This window comes from Stigmatopora argus, chromosome 1 (genome assembly GCF_051989625.1).
Source record: "Stigmatopora argus isolate UIUO_Sarg chromosome 1, RoL_Sarg_1.0, whole genome shotgun sequence".
Taxonomy (NCBI): Eukaryota; Metazoa; Chordata; class Actinopteri; order Syngnathiformes; family Syngnathidae; genus Stigmatopora; species Stigmatopora argus.
Window position 1 is genome coordinate 18,245,941 of NC_135387.1, and position 20,090 is coordinate 18,266,030.

At 42.6% G+C, this 20,090-nt stretch overlaps 1 protein-coding gene across 1 annotated transcript; it reads left to right on the forward strand.

Annotated features, from left to right (window-relative positions):
• Positions 1-655: 655 nt before the first annotated feature.
• Positions 656-20,035, forward strand: hecw2b (HECT, C2 and WW domain containing E3 ubiquitin protein ligase 2b). Its single transcript, XM_077605672.1, has 31 exons — positions 656-1,143; positions 5,348-6,191; positions 7,092-7,199; positions 7,393-7,487; positions 7,578-7,653; positions 7,744-7,913; positions 8,010-8,152; positions 8,235-8,332; positions 9,147-9,904; positions 10,880-11,003; positions 11,106-11,249; positions 11,744-11,836; positions 12,218-12,368; positions 12,465-12,568; positions 12,695-12,819; positions 13,168-13,353; positions 13,440-13,592; positions 13,783-13,885; positions 13,953-14,049; positions 14,153-14,236; positions 14,303-14,412; positions 14,687-14,807; positions 14,871-14,984; positions 15,370-15,522; positions 15,683-15,781; positions 15,857-15,986; positions 16,883-17,029; positions 17,112-17,226; positions 17,955-18,040; positions 18,114-18,226; positions 18,964-20,035. The coding sequence occupies exons 2-31, from the start codon at positions 5,807-5,809 to the stop codon at positions 19,073-19,075; spliced, it is 4,497 nt and encodes a 1,498-aa protein (XP_077461798.1). The 5' UTR covers positions 656-1,143; positions 5,348-5,806; the 3' UTR covers positions 19,076-20,035.
• Positions 20,036-20,090: the final 55 nt, after the last annotated feature.

Below are 20,090 nucleotides of genomic sequence, written 5' to 3' on the forward strand. Positions count from 1 at the left end.
ACCTCTATTGTCTTTTTTCCCTGCTTTTTTTAAAATAATTTAAAATTTTATTTGGTTAAGTTTGTTTTCTAATAGAAGTGAAAAGATGAGATAGAATTAGATACCCGTATCGAGCAATGTCATTTCAGGAAAAACACTTTTGTGGGTATAATACCTCATAGTTGTGGTTGAGCTTTTAAAAAAAACTATATCATTTCATATTTTTACTTGATTTATCTCCTACGTGTATTGGAAAACATGACAATCGTGAAATCCTATCATATTTTCTATCTAGCTATAAGTAGAGTCATGAGATGAGGAGACACCATTAGAAGAATGTCATGACACATTTGGGTTATGATTATTATGACTATCCACCACTTTTGTGTGTATGGCAATGGGATTGTAAAATGCTATTATTCACGATTAAAAATATTGCGCAGTCCTAGCCATAGTATTATCAAGTAAATTGCACATGTTTTGCTCTAGTATTCTGGAACGACCCAGAAATCATTTTGATATGAAGCCATTCGTAAACAATAACAGATTGACATTTTTCATCACTAATCGTAAACAGTACTGTGACCCGATGCAGCCTCTCTGAAAGAGGCCCGACCCGCCGTCTGTCCACGTGATGCACAAGTGGGATGGAAAAGGACAGAGGGGGGCGGGGCGGTGTTATTTTGATGTTGAGCACGACCATCGGAACTCGCTTGCTACAAGGCCCGATAACGTTCAAAGTTGTACATCTCCACTTTCCTCCAACCCTAGGTACGCGTATAATCTGGTTGAGTCGGGGGGCTTCTTCTTGGCGAGCAAGCCCGGAGCGGAGCAGCGGAAACTGGGCGCCGGATGTAGCGAGGTCCGGTCCAATAAATAAGGCATGAGCTTGCCAGGCTGCATCGCGACGAGAGGGAGACAACCACACATGATGTGAGACTTCCAACCTGACCTGTTCGGTCGTGGGATTTTTTTGGGGGGTGGTAATGTGTTCGTCGGTGGGGAGGACAGTAGCTTTTGACAGAACTACCATAACCTCGGAGGGGAGGCGGCGCCTCGCCCGGGTGCTGGCCGGTCGGATTGCTGCTTCAAAGCCGTTGACAGGTCCCTGATCTCCGGGACTATTTTGTCTCGCGGATGAGCGATTAAATCAGAACAACAAAGGTGAGCAACCGTATTTAGTTATTTTAAGTCTCACTTGGCTCATTATGAAATCAAAATGCCTCAGTCCCGATCAAAATGTAGTGAGTGTTATGATTTTCTGGCATCTCGTGTAGTGATGTGTTCACACTTGAAGCATCCACAAAGACCTGACGATTAACATTGACCATCAGTGTTTGATCATGGGGATCACACTGATTTGTGTGTGTGTGTGTCTCTCTCTGTGTGTGTGTCCAAAAACAGCAACAGTATTGTTGTTCTACTACCATTCGATGGAGCCCAGAATAACAACTGGGAGGCTCATTTCCTTCCTCAAAAGCCTCCTCCTCATCATCAACTGTGAGAACCTGATTGCTTTCAAACATAGTAGATGTAATTGTACAGAACGTCCGTTATCAATGGACCTCATGGCGAGCTTACTATTGAAATCCAGTATTGTGTGGTGGGGCAGCCCAGTGGCGCCAGTGGTTAGCGCGTCGGCCTCACAGCTCTGGGCTCTTGGGTTCAAATCCAGGTCACGTCCACCTGTGTGGAGTTTGCATGTTCTCCCCGGGCCTCCATGGGTTTCCTCCCACTTTCCAAAAACATGCAGGGTAGGCTGATTGAACACTCTAAATTGCCCCTAGGTATGGGTGTGAGTGTGCATGGTTGTCCGTCTCCTTGTGCCCTGCGATCGGGTGGCCACCGATACAGGGTGTCCCCCGCCTCTGGCCCGGAGTCAGATGGGATAGGCTCCAGCACCCCCCGTGACCCTAATGAGGATAAAGCGGTTCAGAAAATGAGATGTGTATTGTGTAGTTACTATGGTATCATTACATTGCAACACGGCTTAATTACTTTTCCTAAGAGCATCATCGTGGCCGCTTCTATTGTTCCTCACTTTATGGCTGACTTCCAAAAACATGCCGAGATATTAGTTATACATAATATACAATGAAAGTTAGGGTGGTGTCTGTGGTCCATTCTGTTATCAATAGTATATGTCTTGTGAATCATTGTTTCTGAATCATTACTAAGCCAAGTTCAGATTTTACAATTTTCACAAATTGACCTGGTACCTATCATGTAACCATCTAGTTTAGCTGCATTTAAATGCTCAGGTTGCCTGTCATGTCACATCACTGACATGGATAGGGGATCAGAGATGTGTTATTTGTATTTATAGTATTCATTCATTCATTCATTCATTTTCTGAACCGCTTTATCCTCACTACGGTCGCGGTGGGTGCTGGAGCCTATCCCAGCTTTTCTTCCTTGAAATTCAATTACCTGTTAAGAAGTAACTTTTTGTTTTGTAAATTCCTGGTTTATTTTCCATGTCACTGGGAAAATTATGGTCTTGAAATTCCGAGTAATTCACAAAAAAAAGTTTTATTACACAGCATTTGTTAATACTAAAAAGGTTCAGACATTTTGGTGAATATCCCTCTGTGATGCCATGTTACACAAGAAAAGGGATGTCTTAGCCTCCAATTTCCCAAACTACATGGTTCTTGAAACTTATAGCATTAGTACTTTAAAGTACCTAAATGTCACCTGAAACTGTCTTCTGCTGCTACCCTGTTCTTGTTTCTATAGCTACTAGGAACACTTTGCTTAGGTTCTTAAGACTAAATCTATGCCAAAGTGTGGGTTGTCGCTGATTTACTGTATAGTTGGTAAAATTAGAGTGGCTTTTCAGCACATATTGCTGTCATGTCTTGTTGGTTTGGATCATTGGGTCAGAAAGGCACCGAGTCACCTTTGACTGACTTCCCCGCTTAGTCCTTCTCCAACTACTCAAAAGGTTTACAGTGTTGGCAAGGTAAAACAGTGTTTGCGTCACATGTCAAAATGGCTGCAAACAGGCCACATTTCTAGCACATCTTCATGGCCCAGGCCATATTGGGATTTATGTGGGCTCCTGCATTTCATGACACTTTAAAAATTCAGCAATTTTGCCCTGAACCCCTCCCATCCTGCCACTTCCTTATAAGAGGCATATTGTTTTCAAGCTTGTGTTGTCGCGTTGAAATCCAGATGCTATACTACCTGTGTACAAGCAGAGGCTCATTTTTGCAGGCAGTAATGTTCTGACTTGGTTTTGCACTTATGCCTATTTTTAGTTACAAAGTCTTACCATTTATAAATAACCCACAGACTTTATGCTGGTGCTACACACATGGTTAGACTGCTCCCACATTTGCACTCACTCTGTCTTATAGGGACCTCATTCTAGTTTATACTGCAAGCCAACCCAAATATTTGCTTGGGTGATGCAGTAAGGGCATCGAGGAAGTTCAACACATTTATCAGTATATATTGCTGTATGTTAAATTAAACCTAGTTATTCACCGTAGCCTCTATAGAAAGCCTTTTGTGCTGTCGTCAAAAGCTATTAAATATTCATTATCCATCCATTTTCTATTGCACTGGGCTTAATTTTGGCTGTGCATGTGCTGGAGTTCATCCCAGCTGACTTGGATGAGTGGCGGAGAACATACTGAACTGGATGCCAGCCAATGTCAGGGCACATAGAGGCAAACAACCATTCATATAAACATTCGAGCCTATAAACACTTTCGACCACAGCTGTTACCTCAGGGCTTAGGGAGAAAACTCGCCCAAGCAAGGGGAAAACATACAAACTCCACACAGGAAGGAAGGCCCCCGGGATTGAATCCTTGATCTCAGAACTGTGAGGCACATGTGCTAACCACCAAATCCCAAGTCGCCCTTGCCTGTTTTAATAACGGTTAGATAAATAAATGCATGCATACGTCAATGAAAAAAAAATGCAATGTTGCCCTGGAAGAAAATGTTTACCAACCCTGTTTAATACTCTTGAACCGAAAAAAAAGAGAAAAGCCCGGTAAACATGAGCATGATAGCCCAACTCCACACAGAAAGACCAGAGTTAAGATTCATACCCCAAATTTCCAAAACTTGAGGCTGATCATCCATGCTAAAATCATCATGCTGTCACTTATGCTGTACACATTTCAAAAATAAAATTTAAAGGCTGCAGTGATCATTTTAATAACTCAAATATTTTCATCACCAAAAAAATCAAGCAAAATCTCATCTTCAAAGATTCACACAGATCCTTTTTCCTCATGGATTAATTATACTGCTATCACACCCACTACTTTGTGGAGAAATGAACAGGCACGATGCCAGGCTCCCAGGAAGAGAGATTACATAAATGACAAAAGACCGTGTTAAGTTTTCTTCAGTAACAAGGTAACATAGCTAAATTAGCCGACAGTGCAATAAAGAATTGCAATTCTTTATTGCATTTTTTTTCAACTGTTACTGCAAATTTCTCAAATCTATAAAAATAGGCCAGTTGATATAAGTTTTTGAAAATTAAAAACTGACCAATAATAGCAGGTTTCCATAGCCAGTACAGTAAACAAGTACGTAGTATGCAATGAAAAATACCCAGTGGCCTTTTAAACATTACACTTGATTTGGGAAAGCTGTTGACTGTAGCTAATGACCATGCCCCAAACCTTTTAAATCAACCTGAAGAATGAACACAGATAGACAGACAGGGGGCAGGGAAGGAGGAGTCCAGAGGTTGTTAACATCATCAACAATGGTTCATTCTGATAATTGCTTCAATAGGCCATCATATTGGATGAACAAGCAGAGTAACCCTGCTTCTGGTTCACTTAATTGGATTGCGGGCCCAATTAATGGGATCATTTTTTTAAATTATCCATCCTTGCTTTCCTGTAACTTTTCAGACAAATAAGGCGTTGAATTTCCAGTACAGATCGAAGTCCAAATGGATGTCAATTTGGGAGCATATAGGCCCCTTAGTTTGGCTGACATATGCTATTGTAGTAAGAATCAGCACACTCTGTTCACGTTAGGCCATTAGCCATAATTCTACAATAATGCCAAGATGTCCTAGTGCTTATTCACTTGGCTTGTCCTCATTAGTTCTTATTATTTTCTCCTCAGACACTTCTTGATAGGTGGCCTAGAAGGGGAGTGGTTAGGACGTCTGCGTCACAGTTGTGAGATCGATGGTTCAATTCCCGGTGTGTTCCGAGCTTCCAGTGTGAAGGTTGCATGTTCTGTGTGGGTAAAATGACACAAAGGGGCAACGGACCTTCAATCAGACATGTGATCTAAACTATTTAAAATTAATACTTAAACCGTCAATAGTGATGCAATGGTTCTTTCTTTTATCCTCCTCTTTCTTCTTTACTTACAGGCCTGCATCCTCTCTCCAACCCACATTTCTCGGTTACCTCCCTGTGCTAAATGGAACAGGACATGGACAGATTTGCCTCATTATAACTTCAATAACAAGACATGGAACCATGACTAAGTGCAGGAAAAGAAATGTCTGGTGTGGAAATCCAAATTCCACGTACCTTGGACAGAGCACCTAATTTTCCAACATTCCTACCTTTAATCTGCACCCCTTTTCTTTCTTTATTTTTATTTCCTTCTATTTATTTAGTGCTTATTTTCTTCAGACCGAACAGGCTTGAACCCCTCCTCCCTGCCCATCGCCCACAAATTTTCTTTTTCCTGAACGCACCCACCCAACTGTTCACCTCCCCGGACCCAATCATCTGGTCCCTTCCCAACACATCCATCATCGCGGTCATAATCTTTACACTCAGCAGCCTAGCCTCCACTGCCTCTCTTTGACGCCGTGTTCGCCATGGCAACGGCCACTGCAGCCACCTCTTCCTCCCCACCGCCATCCTCAACAGGAACCAATGGCAGCAGCGCCCGGGAACACCTGATGGCTGTCAGGCGCCGTAACCCTCATGGTCGACCTTACACGATCGGACCAGAAAACATGCATAGCCTGTCAGGCTCTTCCTCCCAGGCGTCAACGGTTTTGACTTCAGGAGGCGAGCGGGAAGTGGCAGGGGTGGGGCTACAGCGGGCCAACAGCGACACAGATCTCGTGACATCAGACAGCCGTTCCTCCCTCACGGCATCCACGTACCAACTTGTGCTCGGCCATGGCCACCTTGTCATATCGTGGGACATCAAGGAGGAAGTGGACGCCACAGACTGGATTGGACTGTATCACATTGGTGAGCCAACTCCCAACTCCCACTAGAATTAACTTTAGGAAGGCAATTTAATCTTTCACATAAGGTAAATGTTTTTGCTCCACCTAGAATTGATTTGAATGCCTTTATTGTCATTATACAAATACAATGAGAGTTAAAGCTTCACCATAAAGTGCACACATGAGTAATCATAAAAGGATTTATATGCTCAAGTGCGTTGCTGATTTACATGGATCATTTAAACTTAACATTTGTTACTATCTTGTGGTACCTATAGGCAGTGACAATTCAGGTTAAGCAATATTGATTAGTAATTTGTAAACCTGCTTTACTTAGCCTGACTGGGCCTCCATCCCTTAGAAATAAGACTTTTTGCAACATTTAGTATGTATAACGAAGGATTAGGAGAAGTGACAAATTTATTTCAACCACTGGTTAATGGAATGGATTAAGAATTCACTTATGAACTATTTGAAGTGCAATGCTCAGCTATTATTTATTCTATTCTCAATTATTATTGGGTAGTCGGACACATTGGTGTGTCCACTGCTGCATTCCTGGTGAGCCGATCAATTCCCAACCAAAGAATTAGTAATCCAGATAAATTATTACCATGGCAAGAACGCTGTTTAAAGGTGAGCTATTTTGATTGGTATTGAGTCAGACTGTAAGTTAATTTTGGGTTTGCTCCAGACGGGGATGAGGACAGTCTCCCCCTTGGCTGTGCCTACAGCCTTTGGCAATAGAGCCATATCAATCTCTCTCTCACCTGTAAGTAATGTTTACTCCTGGGACAGCTACACATACCGGCTGTCGAACTGCACATGCGTCAATGTGTCGTTTAGTGCTTTCAGCGCCGCCCTCTGTTGTTTAGCAGGGGTGAACTCCAACTGCTATGATACAATTCTTTGCGTTATCTAGACGAGACAAGTGTCGCCAATGTGTGGGACTCCAAGAACCGTGGCGTGAACGGCACTCAGCGAGGCCAGATTATATGGAAACTGGAGGTGGGACCCTACTTCATGGACCGTGAGTACCTCTCCTTCTTTTTCTACCTTTGTCAAAAGCAATGAAAAGTTTTGGATGTTATTGGTGACAACAGGTACTTTGACCACCCAGAGGTATGCATGAGGTCTATGTTTGGTATGGTTTATGACTGAACCTGTAGAATCTAAATCTTTAAAGCTGATTTCTTCGGTGTTGATGTATTCGCTCCCTGCAGATGAAACTAAGATCTGCTTCAAATACTATCACGGTGTGAGTGGAGCACTAAGAGCCTCAACACCTTGCATCACTGTCAAGAACCCTGGAGTGACGGTACAGTTGTTTCATCTTTCTAGTTTCCTTATCTCCTTTCTGTACTGTTAATGTATATGGTAGGACATTCCCGTTCTTTCTCTCTCCCAGGTGGGCAGTGAGGGTCAAACGGGGGGCCATCCAGGGGAAGAACACTGCCGCAAACTGGTCACCTTCACTCTCTCAGGTGAAAGGACTCGTATAGCATCCGCTGAGAAAATTGCAAGTACTGTACGGACAAATACATGAAGAATAATGTGTGCATTACCTGATGTAGACATCCGGGCAGTGGGCCTGAAGAAGGGCATGTTTTTCAACCCGGATCCTTACCTGAAGATGTCCATCCAGCCTGGGAAGAGGACCGGCCTTCCGAAGTTTACTCACCATGGTCAGGAAAGGCGGACCTCCATCATCAACAATACCACCAACCCTGTGTGGCATGGAGAGGTTAGCAACTTGACACACAATCGCTCCCATCGTCCAAATCTGGTGGCTCTGTAGTCGATATAACAGATATTTCGTGCTCAAATCATTTTCCGTTAGAAATACACTTTTGTGGCACTGATGAGTGATGTAATGGAGATTGAAGTGAAAGATAAATTTGCGAAGAGCCGTCCTATCTTCAAGCGCTTCCTCGGTCAGCTGATCGTACCTGTGCAGAGACTTTTAGAGGGACCCACCGCGGAGTGAGTCTGTATGCCGTGGATGTCATTTAACTGGGTGCTCTTTGATTATATTTCGATTAAAATTATCTTTATGTGTACACAGCCAACACCCAGTCAGCTACAGCTTGTGTCGCCGGCTGCCGACAGATCACGTAAGCGGGCAGCTTCAGTTCAGAGTGGACGTCACCTCCACACATGAAGGTGTGTGTTTAATTTTCCACTCTCTTGTTATGTCAATATTGCATAAACACAAATTTGGTAATACCCAAAACATTTGCATGGGGCAATTCATTTCCTTAACCACAGTGAATATGTCGTGTCATAAGATTGTTAAACATCTTTATTCAATTCTACAACCAAATGCCTTGTAATTTCCTCCTGATTATTATTATTATTTTTTTTTTTTGCATAATGCTGCAAAGGACGTGCAAACAGAAATACTCGCGATTTTGCCCTTTCCAACCAAGGACGTCAAATGCCAAGCTACTATTTTATGCCTTAAAAGATCACACCGCCAGATTATTTTTGTCTGTGGGAGTCAGGAATGGATTGGCCCAATAATAGGATGCAAAGCCAATGTTGAGCCAACAAGCTTGTTGTTCTCTGACTGACGAACAAGAATCCGGCAGTAAAAAGAGTCATGGTTTCCTCAGTGTAGGAGGGGAGGGTTGTAAAAATGCAGATTCCTAGAGAGCAAGTAGTAGTTTCCCAAGCATGTCTTGTTTTATCTGACAACTTCAGCAATCTGCAACAGTTAATCTTTTGTGAGATTATGCGAGATCTCTTTCTTTAGTGAACGTGTTGTTCCATCTGCAGTAAATCTTTAGACGTCTAGTGTTAATGTGATGGAATTGTCAGACCACATTAAATACACAACAATAAGACCAAACTAGTTAAATGCCAGATTTTGTTCCTTCTTGTATAGAATCTGTCAAATATCAAAATTAGGTCGCAGATATGTAAAAAGTTTTTAGGATTGCAAAAATCTGAATCGTGTTCTAAAACGGATCTCCAGATGCAACAAGAACCATTTTGGGAAGCACGGTGAACAGTGACCCCGGCAGTCCTTCTGACGATGAAGACCTTCCACAACCGCCTTCATCTTCTGGCCTGGCATGTGCCGCTTCGCTCACAAGCTCAGAGGAAAACCCCATGTTAGTCAATGGTGCTTGTTACTATGGCAACAGCAGCGCATGGCAGGAGGGCACAATCCTGCCGGCTGCGGGCGGACACACCCACAGGCAGGTGTCGCTCAATGACTACTTGGACGCCCTTGAGGCCTCTGGGAACCCCGTAGAGCGGCATCCCACGGGGCCGTCGCCAAGACTTCGCTCCAGTTTTCCGACGGACACGCGCCTCAACGCAATGCTCCACATAGACTCCGACGAGGACGACGAGAATGCTGGGCAGCGCGGTGCCCATCAGGAGACGAGATCTCAGAGGACTACAGAATGCAACATTCCTGGTGACAGCGAAGGGTCCAAACATGAGGTCGTCCGCCCAGAAGGTTCTTCTGCCACTGGGTCGGACCAACCCGATGAAGGAAGTGCAGGAAAGCCACAAATTGGGGAAGAGTTGACCAATATCAACGCAGATGTTGCTGGAGCATCAGCGTGTGTTAGTGGAGAAATGGATGTCAGTGGTTCTCCCCGGACCTCACAACGAGAATCTGCAAGTGAAAGCACATGCGGGGACCAAAATCCCAGGATCAACACCAACCAGGACCCAGGCTGTAGTTCTTCATTTAGCTGTGGCCCACTTTCACCTATTCAGGTAAGATGATTAAGATCTTAACATGGATTCTGATTCATTTTAATTCAACAATTTATGTGATGGTTTCTTTGGATCAAACTCTTTGTCCACTCCAAATAGCAGATGTATTTGATGATGCATTTTGAACACATTTAAAAAAGCAATTAAAACAATGTTTTATTTTATTTTAATGACCTGTTGTTGCATAACGACACAAGGAATAAAACACTTGAGTAGCCTGATCATTGGGGAAAGAAGTAATGCTGGCAAGCAATGAACAAGGCAGGTTCTTTTAGCTGATTTGTGAGCATCTGCTTTTTGCTCTTGGACATAAGTGTCAAAGTGGCGGCCCGGGGCCCAAATTTGGCCCGCCGCATCATTTTGTGTGGCCCGGGAAAGTAAATCATGATAAAAAAAATAAAAATAAAATCAGACATAGGCTTGTCATCATCATTGACTAGACAAAAGCCTAATTGTCATCATACCCAGCTGCGTATGACGAAATTGGTAGTGCTTCTCCACAAAGTGCGCTTTTCCCAGGCAAAAGCCCAACCAAGTGATAGTTTCAGACTCGCTGAGTGCCTACTTTCTGTTTTAGGATCAAATTAAAATGATAAATATAGACGTATATTATATTTCCTTATTTTCCCCCTTTTAAATCAATAATTGCAGTTTTTAATCCATTTTTTTCTTTGTGTTTTTAGTATAAAAATCATTTTGTAAAATCTAAGAATATATAAAAATATTTTCTATTTTCCACTTTAATATAGAACATAATGATTAAAAGAAATTTTCCCTTACTAAGAAAAAAAGCTCAAATAAACATTGTTTTAGATCTATAAGAAACTGAATATTCAGAACTTTTGATCCAGTTCTTTTAATCAATTTATTAAGAAAAAATCTAAATATTATATCTAAAATGGCCCGGCCCACATGAAATTGAGTTGATGTTAATGCGGCCCGCGAACCAACCCGAGTCTGACACCCTTGCTCTAGGAGGTGGAGACGAGGGCAGAAGTGGCCCCGAGGGCAGAGGAGGAAGGGGCAGAGTTATCGAGCAGTAACAGCTTGGCGACTTCTGCTATGACGACCGGTAGCGATATTGGAAGCTGTGAGGCAGGTGAGTGGTGAGACTGACTGCACTCAATTATTTGATCTCTTTAAATAACATCGATCATGCCGCCACACATATGACAACATGTCCTCCTTTCTGTTTTTGCAGGTTTTGTCAACCCAGGACAAGATGAGGAGGATGAGCGGGGGGAGGTGTGGAAAAGACGCTCTTTGCGGGCTGCTCAAGCCCATGACCAAGGGGCATGCAGTGTCCGAGAGGGACTGACAGTAACGTCATCGGAGGGAGGGACCGGTAAGCTATTTTGAAAGCAAAAAACGATAACAAAAAATAAATGTCAACTCTTCCACATCAGGCTACAGCGGGCACAGATTTTCATTCCTTACTAGTTTAGTCACGATTGCAATAAGGGCAAACAAGTGACCGTCTCAGTTGCTCTTCTTTAGTCTCCATGACAATAATGGCACGTCTCAATTCCATGCCATCAAAGTTACAAAGACATTCACAATATATTACCTACTAGTCTTAGGCTTACGTAAATAGGTATATGTCGTGTTTTACTGGTACGTGATGAGGCTGGTTAAGTATCACTAGCACAAATACACACACACTAAAAGTTGAGAACCCTGAAAACAAGATATCGGTATGCTATTCTATATCATTGTAGGACTATGTTATAGTATATAGCTGAGGAACTGCTACCACCTATTTTGGTAATGTGCTATAGTGTATGAATGATATTAACAGCCCTTGTGTGTGTGCCTGCTTGTGTTTCAATGCGTCCATAGCTCCAATCAATGGCCACGTCTCTGTTCACACTCTGCCGTCCATACGCCATGACATCAGTCGCTACCAGAGGGTGGACGAGCCCCTTCCGCCAAGTGAGTATTCTTCAGTGTTTTTAATATATGTTTAGTTAAAAAAATAAACAATGGAATCTCCAAGATCTGACACAGTTTATCCGTGATGTTGCATGTGCTATGTGTTTGAATTTGGAAACTTTCTTTCCAATGGAAGTGATAGAATTGTCATAGTCATATAATAGAAATGCATAAACATGGTAATACACGGGCACTTACAACATTTAAAATTTTGCCATCAACCACTTCTGAGAGAACAGCAATTTGTGCAATACAGTACTGAAACACTGAATACCTGGTCATGTGCAGTCAAAAAGCCAAATAAAATGCACTTGTTGACATTGCAGCTTACAGCCTCAAACTTCTAACTGACATTGAATTATATATGGGTTTGCCTATTAGATTGGGAGGCACGCATTGACAGCCACGGGAGGATCTTTTACGTGGACCACGTTAACAGAACCACCACCTGGCAGCGGCCCACTGCCCCGGCTGCCCAGCAGACACTCCAGAGGTCCAGCTCCATCCAGCAGATGGAGCAACTGAACCGCAGGTCCAGACCACTGAATTCTTGAAAGTCAATATTGTAGCCCTGATGGCCTTTCTTGTATTAAAATGTAACCACAGTGATGAACAAACTCACCTTTAGATATCAGAGCATCCAGAGGACGATAACCAATGATAGCAGAACAGAGGACGTGCCAGCCAATGAACAGACAGCAGACGAAACTGATCAGCAACCCCCCTTCCCAGGTTAAGCCTCATTACGTGTATATTTTCTTTAACTATTGTGATACGGGAATTATTTTTTACATAATGCAGGAAAACATTATTGCATTGTTGTTTATATAAACTTTTTGCATCTCTCGTCTTTTGTAGAGCTGCGTCGGGACAGTAGCACAGCTCAGTCCGGTTCTCGATCCCGCCTCCATCTGCTGCTCCAGTCTCCCAGTGCAAGGTTCCTCACCAGCGCTGACTTCTTCACTGTGCTGCATTCTAACCCTGTATGTACAAACTGATTCTCTTACATTTGAAAGATTTGTGTTTGAAAGGACAGTATTGTCCTCCCTCAAGAATACAATTACACTGAACATCAAATCATGCATGGTACGCTGGTTGAACACTCTAAATTGCCTTTATGTATGAATGTGTGCGAGGATGGTTGCTTGTCTCCTTGTGCAAACAATTCAGGGTGTCCCTGTTACTGCCCAAAGTTGGCTGGGATAGGCTCCACCAACCCTGCTACGCTTGTGATGATATATGGAGCTGAAAATGAATGAACACACAGTCTCCAATTCCATTGTATACCGCCCTACTGTCATTTGAGGATTTGTCTCTTATCTTTCTGCCAGAGTGCCTACCGCATGTTCACCACCAACACATGCTTGAAACACATGATCAGCAAGGTGCGCCGGGACACGCACCACTTTGAGCGCTACCAGCACAACAGGGACCTGGTAGCCTTCCTTAACATGTTTGCCAACAAACAGCTGGAATTGCCTCGAGGCTGGGAGATGAAGCACGACCACACGGGGAAGGTGGGCCCTCATCATCAGTGTCATTACTTGTGTTTTCTCATCGGATGTGTAAAAATGAATTGACCGGAACTTCTATTGTTGTCCAGCCTTTCTTTGTGGACCATAATAGTCGAGCAACGACCTTCATCGACCCTCGGCTGCCCCTGCAAAGCTGTCGACCACCAAGCCTGTTGACTCATCGGCAACACCTGACCCGCCAACGCAGCCATAGCGCTGGGGAAGTCAGTCCACGACGCCTGGTGAATTCTGCTTAAAAGTGCTCTTCAATTATTGTCACCCTGTGACCCGCGTTTTTCTAGCTTTGCTGTTTGCTGTCCACTTTTAGGGCAAAGAACACCTGAGAAAGTCTATTGTTCAAAAATAGACGTTATTAGTATTTATGTGTATCATATTTATAGTCACAATTGTTGATACAAAGCCACTCTACAGGTGGGCGAAGAGTCCCGTCATGCCGGTCCGCCCATTTTGCCGAGACCCTCAAACACCTTCTCATCTGCCAGCAGGGGCCAGGTTCCAGATGTTGTGCCCGTGGGTTAGTATGCATGCGAAAATTTAAAGTAGTTGGTTTGCATTCACTTTTTTTGTATGTTTTTGTGTAGCGTACAATGAGAAAATTGTGGCTTTTCTACGGCAATCCAACATCTTTGAGATTTTACAAGAGAGGCAGCCAGATTTCCATCGGAACCATTCACTCAGGTAAACCCACTCTGGTTTAGGAGGAATTTTGTTCTACATAGTTATTTCTTAATCGAAGAGATAATGTTCAAGCAGTGCCATTTCAATGTTGCTCTGACTGCAGGGAGAAGGTCCAATTGATCCGCACAGACGGAGCATCAGGATTGGCGCGGCTGTCAGGAGATGCCGACCTGGTCATTTTGCTCAGGTGAGGGCCTCCGTCATGTAATCAATGTCTGTTTTTCTGTTAGCTCACAATGTTTCCTCTCTCCAGTCTCTTTGAGGATGAAGTCATGTCATATGTGCCTCCCCATGCCTTACTGCACCCCAGCTACTGCCAGTCACCAAGGGGTTCTCCCGTCTCCTCCCCACAAAACTCACCCGGTAAAATCACGTCAACATGCATGTTGCGGGCGGGAATTTAAAAGTGCAGCGAAAAACGATGCACAGCACAATCACACATGATCACACCTTTGGGTAATAACCCAAAATGAAATTCATTCTACCATTATTGCACACAGTGACATAGCATCAGAAGGGCAAATTGGCAGCTCCAATACACAGTCAGAAGGCTATCTGCGACGTAATAGCAAGCAAGCAATATGAATACATAATGTGCACGATATGACAGTCACATTGCCTCCCTTTTCCCCTGTAGGCACCCAGAGAGCCAACGCTAGAGCCCCAGCACCCTACAAAAGGGACTTTGAGGCCAAACTGCGCAATTTCTACAGAAAGCTGGAGACCAAAGGTTACGGCCAAGGACCAGGAAAGCTCAAGTAGGTGTTGCCTGAGAGTGAGTGGCAGTAAGCATGACTCACAAAACTTGCACACACTCGTAGATTGATCATCCGCCGTGGCCACCTGCTGGAAGATGCTTTCAATCAAATCACTTGCTATTCCCGCAAAGATCTACAGCGTAGTAAGCTGTACGTCAGCTTTGTGGGCGAAGAGGGGTAAGTAGACACTGGTCGGACTCCAACAAGCAACAACTCATTTTATCAAGTTAAAAGTACATATTAAGTTGATGACAATATTCACAAATTCTCAAAATTACTCAAAGTTAATGAATAAAACTTGTTCACAAATGTTAAATTACCATAATTTATTGGTATTTGCACATTTACAGTGTCTTAAGACATTTAAAACATTTTTTTTAAAGCAAACTAGAATGAAACTACGTTTTCAAAATTGTATGACTGGGTCCTGTAATTTAAAGAAATATAGTTTGCATCTGAAACATAAATTTAATTTGAAAAATAAAGACTATTCAGGTGGTGAAAACAAGAGCTTGTATAGAAAGTTCAAAGGTTTAAATTGATATGTATGGTTTTTTTTCAGACTGGATTATAGTGGACCTTCCAGAGAATTCTTCTTCCTGGTTTCAAGAGAGTTGTTCAATCCTTATTATGGTCTCTTTGAATATTCCGCCAATGACACGTACACTGTCCAGATCAGCCCCATGTCAGCCTTTGTGGACAATCACCAGGAGTGGTGAGTTTACTTATACTTTCCATCTCTCCAATTGCTGGTTTTCAATTAAATGCCTTTTAAAACATACAATCTACTGTACTTGGTGTGGAATCTGAGAACACAATTTGAATGCTGACCAAAACAGGTTACTGAATTCCCTGATGCATATGTTCACTTTTAGGTTTCGCTTCAGCGGTCGCATCCTGGGTTTGGCTCTGATCCACCAGTACCTTCTGGATGCCTTCTTCACCAGACCCTTCTATAAAGGATTACTGCGCATGTACGTGTACGAAATCCAGCAAGCATACAACTAAAAAAATATCTTCCCCAACGTATGTTGTTTTACTGTGCGTAGACCCTGCGAATTGAGCGACCTAGAATATCTGGATGAAGAGTTTCATCAGTCGCTTCAGTGGATGAAGGACAACGACATTGATGATATGTTGGACCTCACATTCACTGTCAATGAAGAAGTCTTTGGACAGGTCAGAATACAAATTAGACCTTTGAAAATGTGCACAAACCTAACAACACCACAGTCATAAAATTGTATTTAAAACAGCAAACGGTCCAATTAAATGAATAATAAAACAAAGGGAATAACATGAACTTCTAATAAAAAGAGAAAATCATTTGCTTTTATCTTAAGTTCCAACAGGGAGCGATATTAAACAATACAGTAATCCCTCGAATATCGCTGCTTCACTACATCGCAGGTTTTTTAATTAAATTGTTTTTGTAAGTTCATAAAAATGTGAAAATCCACCCTGAAACTCGCAAGCGGAAGCCACTCCCCTTTCCTCCACTTGCTACTCGGACTCAGCACTGAAGTTAAACATTTTTTTTTAAATAGGGGTGACCCTACTTCACGGTTTGTCATTTATCGCGGCCATGTCTGGTCTACATTAACCGCGATAATCGAGGGATTACTGTATTAATGTTTGACGAACATGTTGGTGCCCGAATTAGCTAGCAAAAATTAGGATGCTTATTTATGCTAAGGGTTGATTTGTCTTTATAATGGGCTCCCCGCTTTACATCACCTGCATAGCTTGCTCCATCACCTTACCCTCCCTTTTCTTATACTTCAGTCAATTAATACAAATCAATACATTGAGCACACGACAGCTCGTGTCTCAAAAACTTACTGGTCACTGTATTTCAAAATGTGTTGCTGTATTTCAAAATATCGCTTGCAATTTAGTTAAATGTAACTAACTATCTTTGTGGTTTAAGCCCATCTACTGAAACTCCAGTTTTTCATCCTGATTAAAATGCAGAAGTTTGTCACTCATCCTGGATTTGATGTCTGAAAGGCATTTGAAAACAGCAGGCACTGGACAAATGGAAGGGTCACATCAAGTAAGTTGTGTCACTGCAGATAACAGAGCGGGAGCTAAAGGCTGGTGGAGCCAACATCCCAGTGACGGAGAAGAACAAAAAAGAGTACATCGAACGAATGGTGAAGTGGAGAATCGAGCGTGGTGTTGTGCAGCAGACGGAAAGCTTGGTCAGAGGCTTTTACGAGGTACGATGCCATTCGATTAGATGAATCTGTCAGGTGTTCATGGACAACTAAGACCCTTTTTACATATTTTGCTCTCGAGCAGGTGGTGGACGCTCGGTCTGTGTCGGTGTTTGATGCCAGGGAGTTGGAGCTGGTGATGGCTGGCACGGCAGAGATTGACTTGTCTGATTGGAGGAACAACACTGAGTATAGAGGAGGTGGGTATGACCAGGAAATACTACGAAACTACACTATGAGTGCGAAAAGATAATAGTCCTGCCTTTGGTTGAATCGTTTTATACATCCTGTTTCTGTTGGGGTGAAATCCAGTATGTTGTCAATGTTATAATTTTCCCAAATGGATATTATTTGTCTCCTCCTCCATTGCCTAATATTTTTATTAACAGAATTGAAAAAAAAAATATATATATATATATATATATATATATATATATATATATATATATATATATATATATATATATATATATATATATATATATATATTCACTTTCTCAGAAATATGAGCTATAGGATTGGTGTAGCGTCATAAAACTCCATCTCTGCGCAGTATTACCTTCCCTCAAGATGTATTTTTCTTAGACCACAAAGAGCAAAAATATATAGGTTGAAATATTTTTCGGTTAGTCTGTTTTGTTATAAAGGGACTGCTGATATGCATTAGTGCAGAGAAAAGCATAGCAGTAACATTGTGTAAGTAATTTGCATGCAGAGGACAGTACTTGGTGAGGTCATAGTTTTGTAGGATGACAGGAACATAGATTTTTCTGTGTTTTTTGTCTGGTTTTATCTAGGACTGCATTATTTTTCTCCTAATTTAATCCACGATGTATTATTTGAAAATCTGAACAACATATGACTGGTTAGGTTTTTTGGTGATGTTAGTGTGCATAGATATATGAAACTTTTCTTGGACGATATTTAGGTTACCATGACAACCACATAGTGATCCGTTGGTTCTGGGCCGCAGTGGAGAGATTCAACAATGAGCAAAGACTTCGACTCCTGCAGGTATGATGGAACACGGCTGGAATGGCAATAAGAAGGGTGACAACTCTTGTATTTTTTTCTCTCTCATTTGAAGTTTGTGACCGGCACATCTAGTATTCCCTATGAGGGTTTTGCATCTCTGCGTGGAAGCAATGGACCTCGACGATTCTGTGTGGAAAAGTGGGGCAAAGCAACATCTCTGCCCAGGTATGAAATAGCATATCATTGGAGCCCACGTGTCCAAATATGTGCCATTCCACCAATTCAGACACTTTGGTCATAAATTTCCGAGGCACTTACCCCCACAAAATACACACTACATGATTAGCGTCTGCTTTCGGTGGAACAGCTGGTACACGGTCGATTGGTCGCCGGTCTTTTGGTCGCCGATCTTTTGGTCGCCGGTCTTTTGGTCGCCCGGAAGGTAGGTGATAATTACCATTTAAATCGTTGTTCAAATTCCCTAAATACAAACTGCGAATTACTATTTAGTCATACTTAATGCCCTATTAATTATTAGGCTAAAGAAAAGCTCCAAATTTCCCGGACTTTTATTGTTTTTTGTTGGAGAACTTGCTAAGACCCTGACGGACGTACCTTCCTAAGGGGACAACTCATGTACATACAAACTCATACACTCACACGTCGGCTCAGTGAAACTGCTCATGGCCATTGTTGGCTTTTATTGATGCGTAGACGGTGTTGTTTTACCTTGTTTGGTCGCCGGTCTTTTGGTCGTCGGTCTTTTGGTCGCCGGTCTTTTGGTCGTCGGTCTTTTGGTCGCCAGTCTTTTGGTCGCCCGTTGTCGCGGTCGGGGCGACTAAAAGACCGCGACCAATCGACCGCAAACGGAACAGCTTACAGGTCAAAATCATATTTTTTTCACAAATCGATTTATTGCTCAGGTCTGATGTAGTCAATTCCTAATTGTTCACTCCCTGCAGAGCTCACACATGTTTCAACCGCCTGGACCTGCCTCCCTACCCGTCCTTTTCCGTCCTATATGAGAAGATGCAGACCGCTGTGGAGGAAACCAGCACCTTTGGATTAGAGTGAGATGCCTGTTTCCAATAGAATCTCAACAGTTGGAAAAAAAAAGACTCCCCTCATGTGATGTGGTACTCGAGGACATTTTCCAAAGCAGTTCACATCGGTGGACGGTTCAAACGTTGGACGCAGGGAGCAATCAGCGTTTGCTTTCGGCTGCAACAGCGATGTAGAAACAAACACAAGGAAGAACCACAGCGCCTTGCGGACCACAATCAGGGAGTGTGATTGGACCTACCGGACCGGAGGGGACCAAAGGCGTGGCGACATAAAAAAAGTGAGCATGAATGATAGAGCTTGTCTTTGAGATCAGCCCTCTCATATTGATATGGGTCATTACACTACCAGGTGTTGTTCTTTGAATGTAAGGCTTTTATTCACGTGTAATATTGGTCTTTGTCGTGAATTCTGTTTTTATTAAACCGTTGATTAATTTAATGATGGGCAAACTGTTTAAAAGGTTCGGAATGTCAACACAGTGAGATATTTTTCAACTGGTCAGGGATGGCTGAGGAATTATTTAGGTAAAATGTCTAGCCCATACATACACTATTTGTTGCCATCGGTATTTGTTCCTTCAATAGACCATTCGTTTCGGTTGTCTTGATAAGGTCCAAGTTTCAGCTGTGAATGATTTTGTTTTTATTCCTCTTAAGTTAAGCACGCAGAGAAAGAGGAGTTATGTGTTTTGAACAAAGTGATTCAATGTCCACCTTTGTACAATTTAATCGTCGCAGTATCTCTCACTGCACGCGGATCTTTTTCAGCTATCTAACAGTGTCACTGTTTTTACAAGCGTCGTTATCGTTTCCTCACACAACACTGCCTTGCCTCTTTCAATGTAAGAGGAACCAACCAAAGTTTTGGGCACGACCGACCTTGTCTATGTGGACACCGCACCTCGATTTTGCATACGAATGATAGATAGCACTGTCCTGAAAATAAAGTTCCATGTCTGTCTATGCAAAACACTGTTGTTGTGTAGCCCAATCAGCAACAGCACAATACGAAGCAGAGCATACAA

Excerpts from the sequence above, each read along its gene's own strand:
- hecw2b (XM_077605672.1), top strand. The coding sequence starts at position 5,807 with ATGGCAACGGCCACTGCAGCCACCTCTTCCTCCCCACCGCCATCCTCA. Across the intron at positions 14,050-14,152 it reads CATCGGAACCATTCACTCAG|GGAGAAGGTCCAATTGATCC; the intron begins GTAAACCCACTC and ends CTCTGACTGCAG. Across the intron at positions 17,030-17,111 it reads TGGTCAGAGGCTTTTACGAG|GTGGTGGACGCTCGGTCTGT; the intron begins GTACGATGCCAT and ends GCTCTCGAGCAG.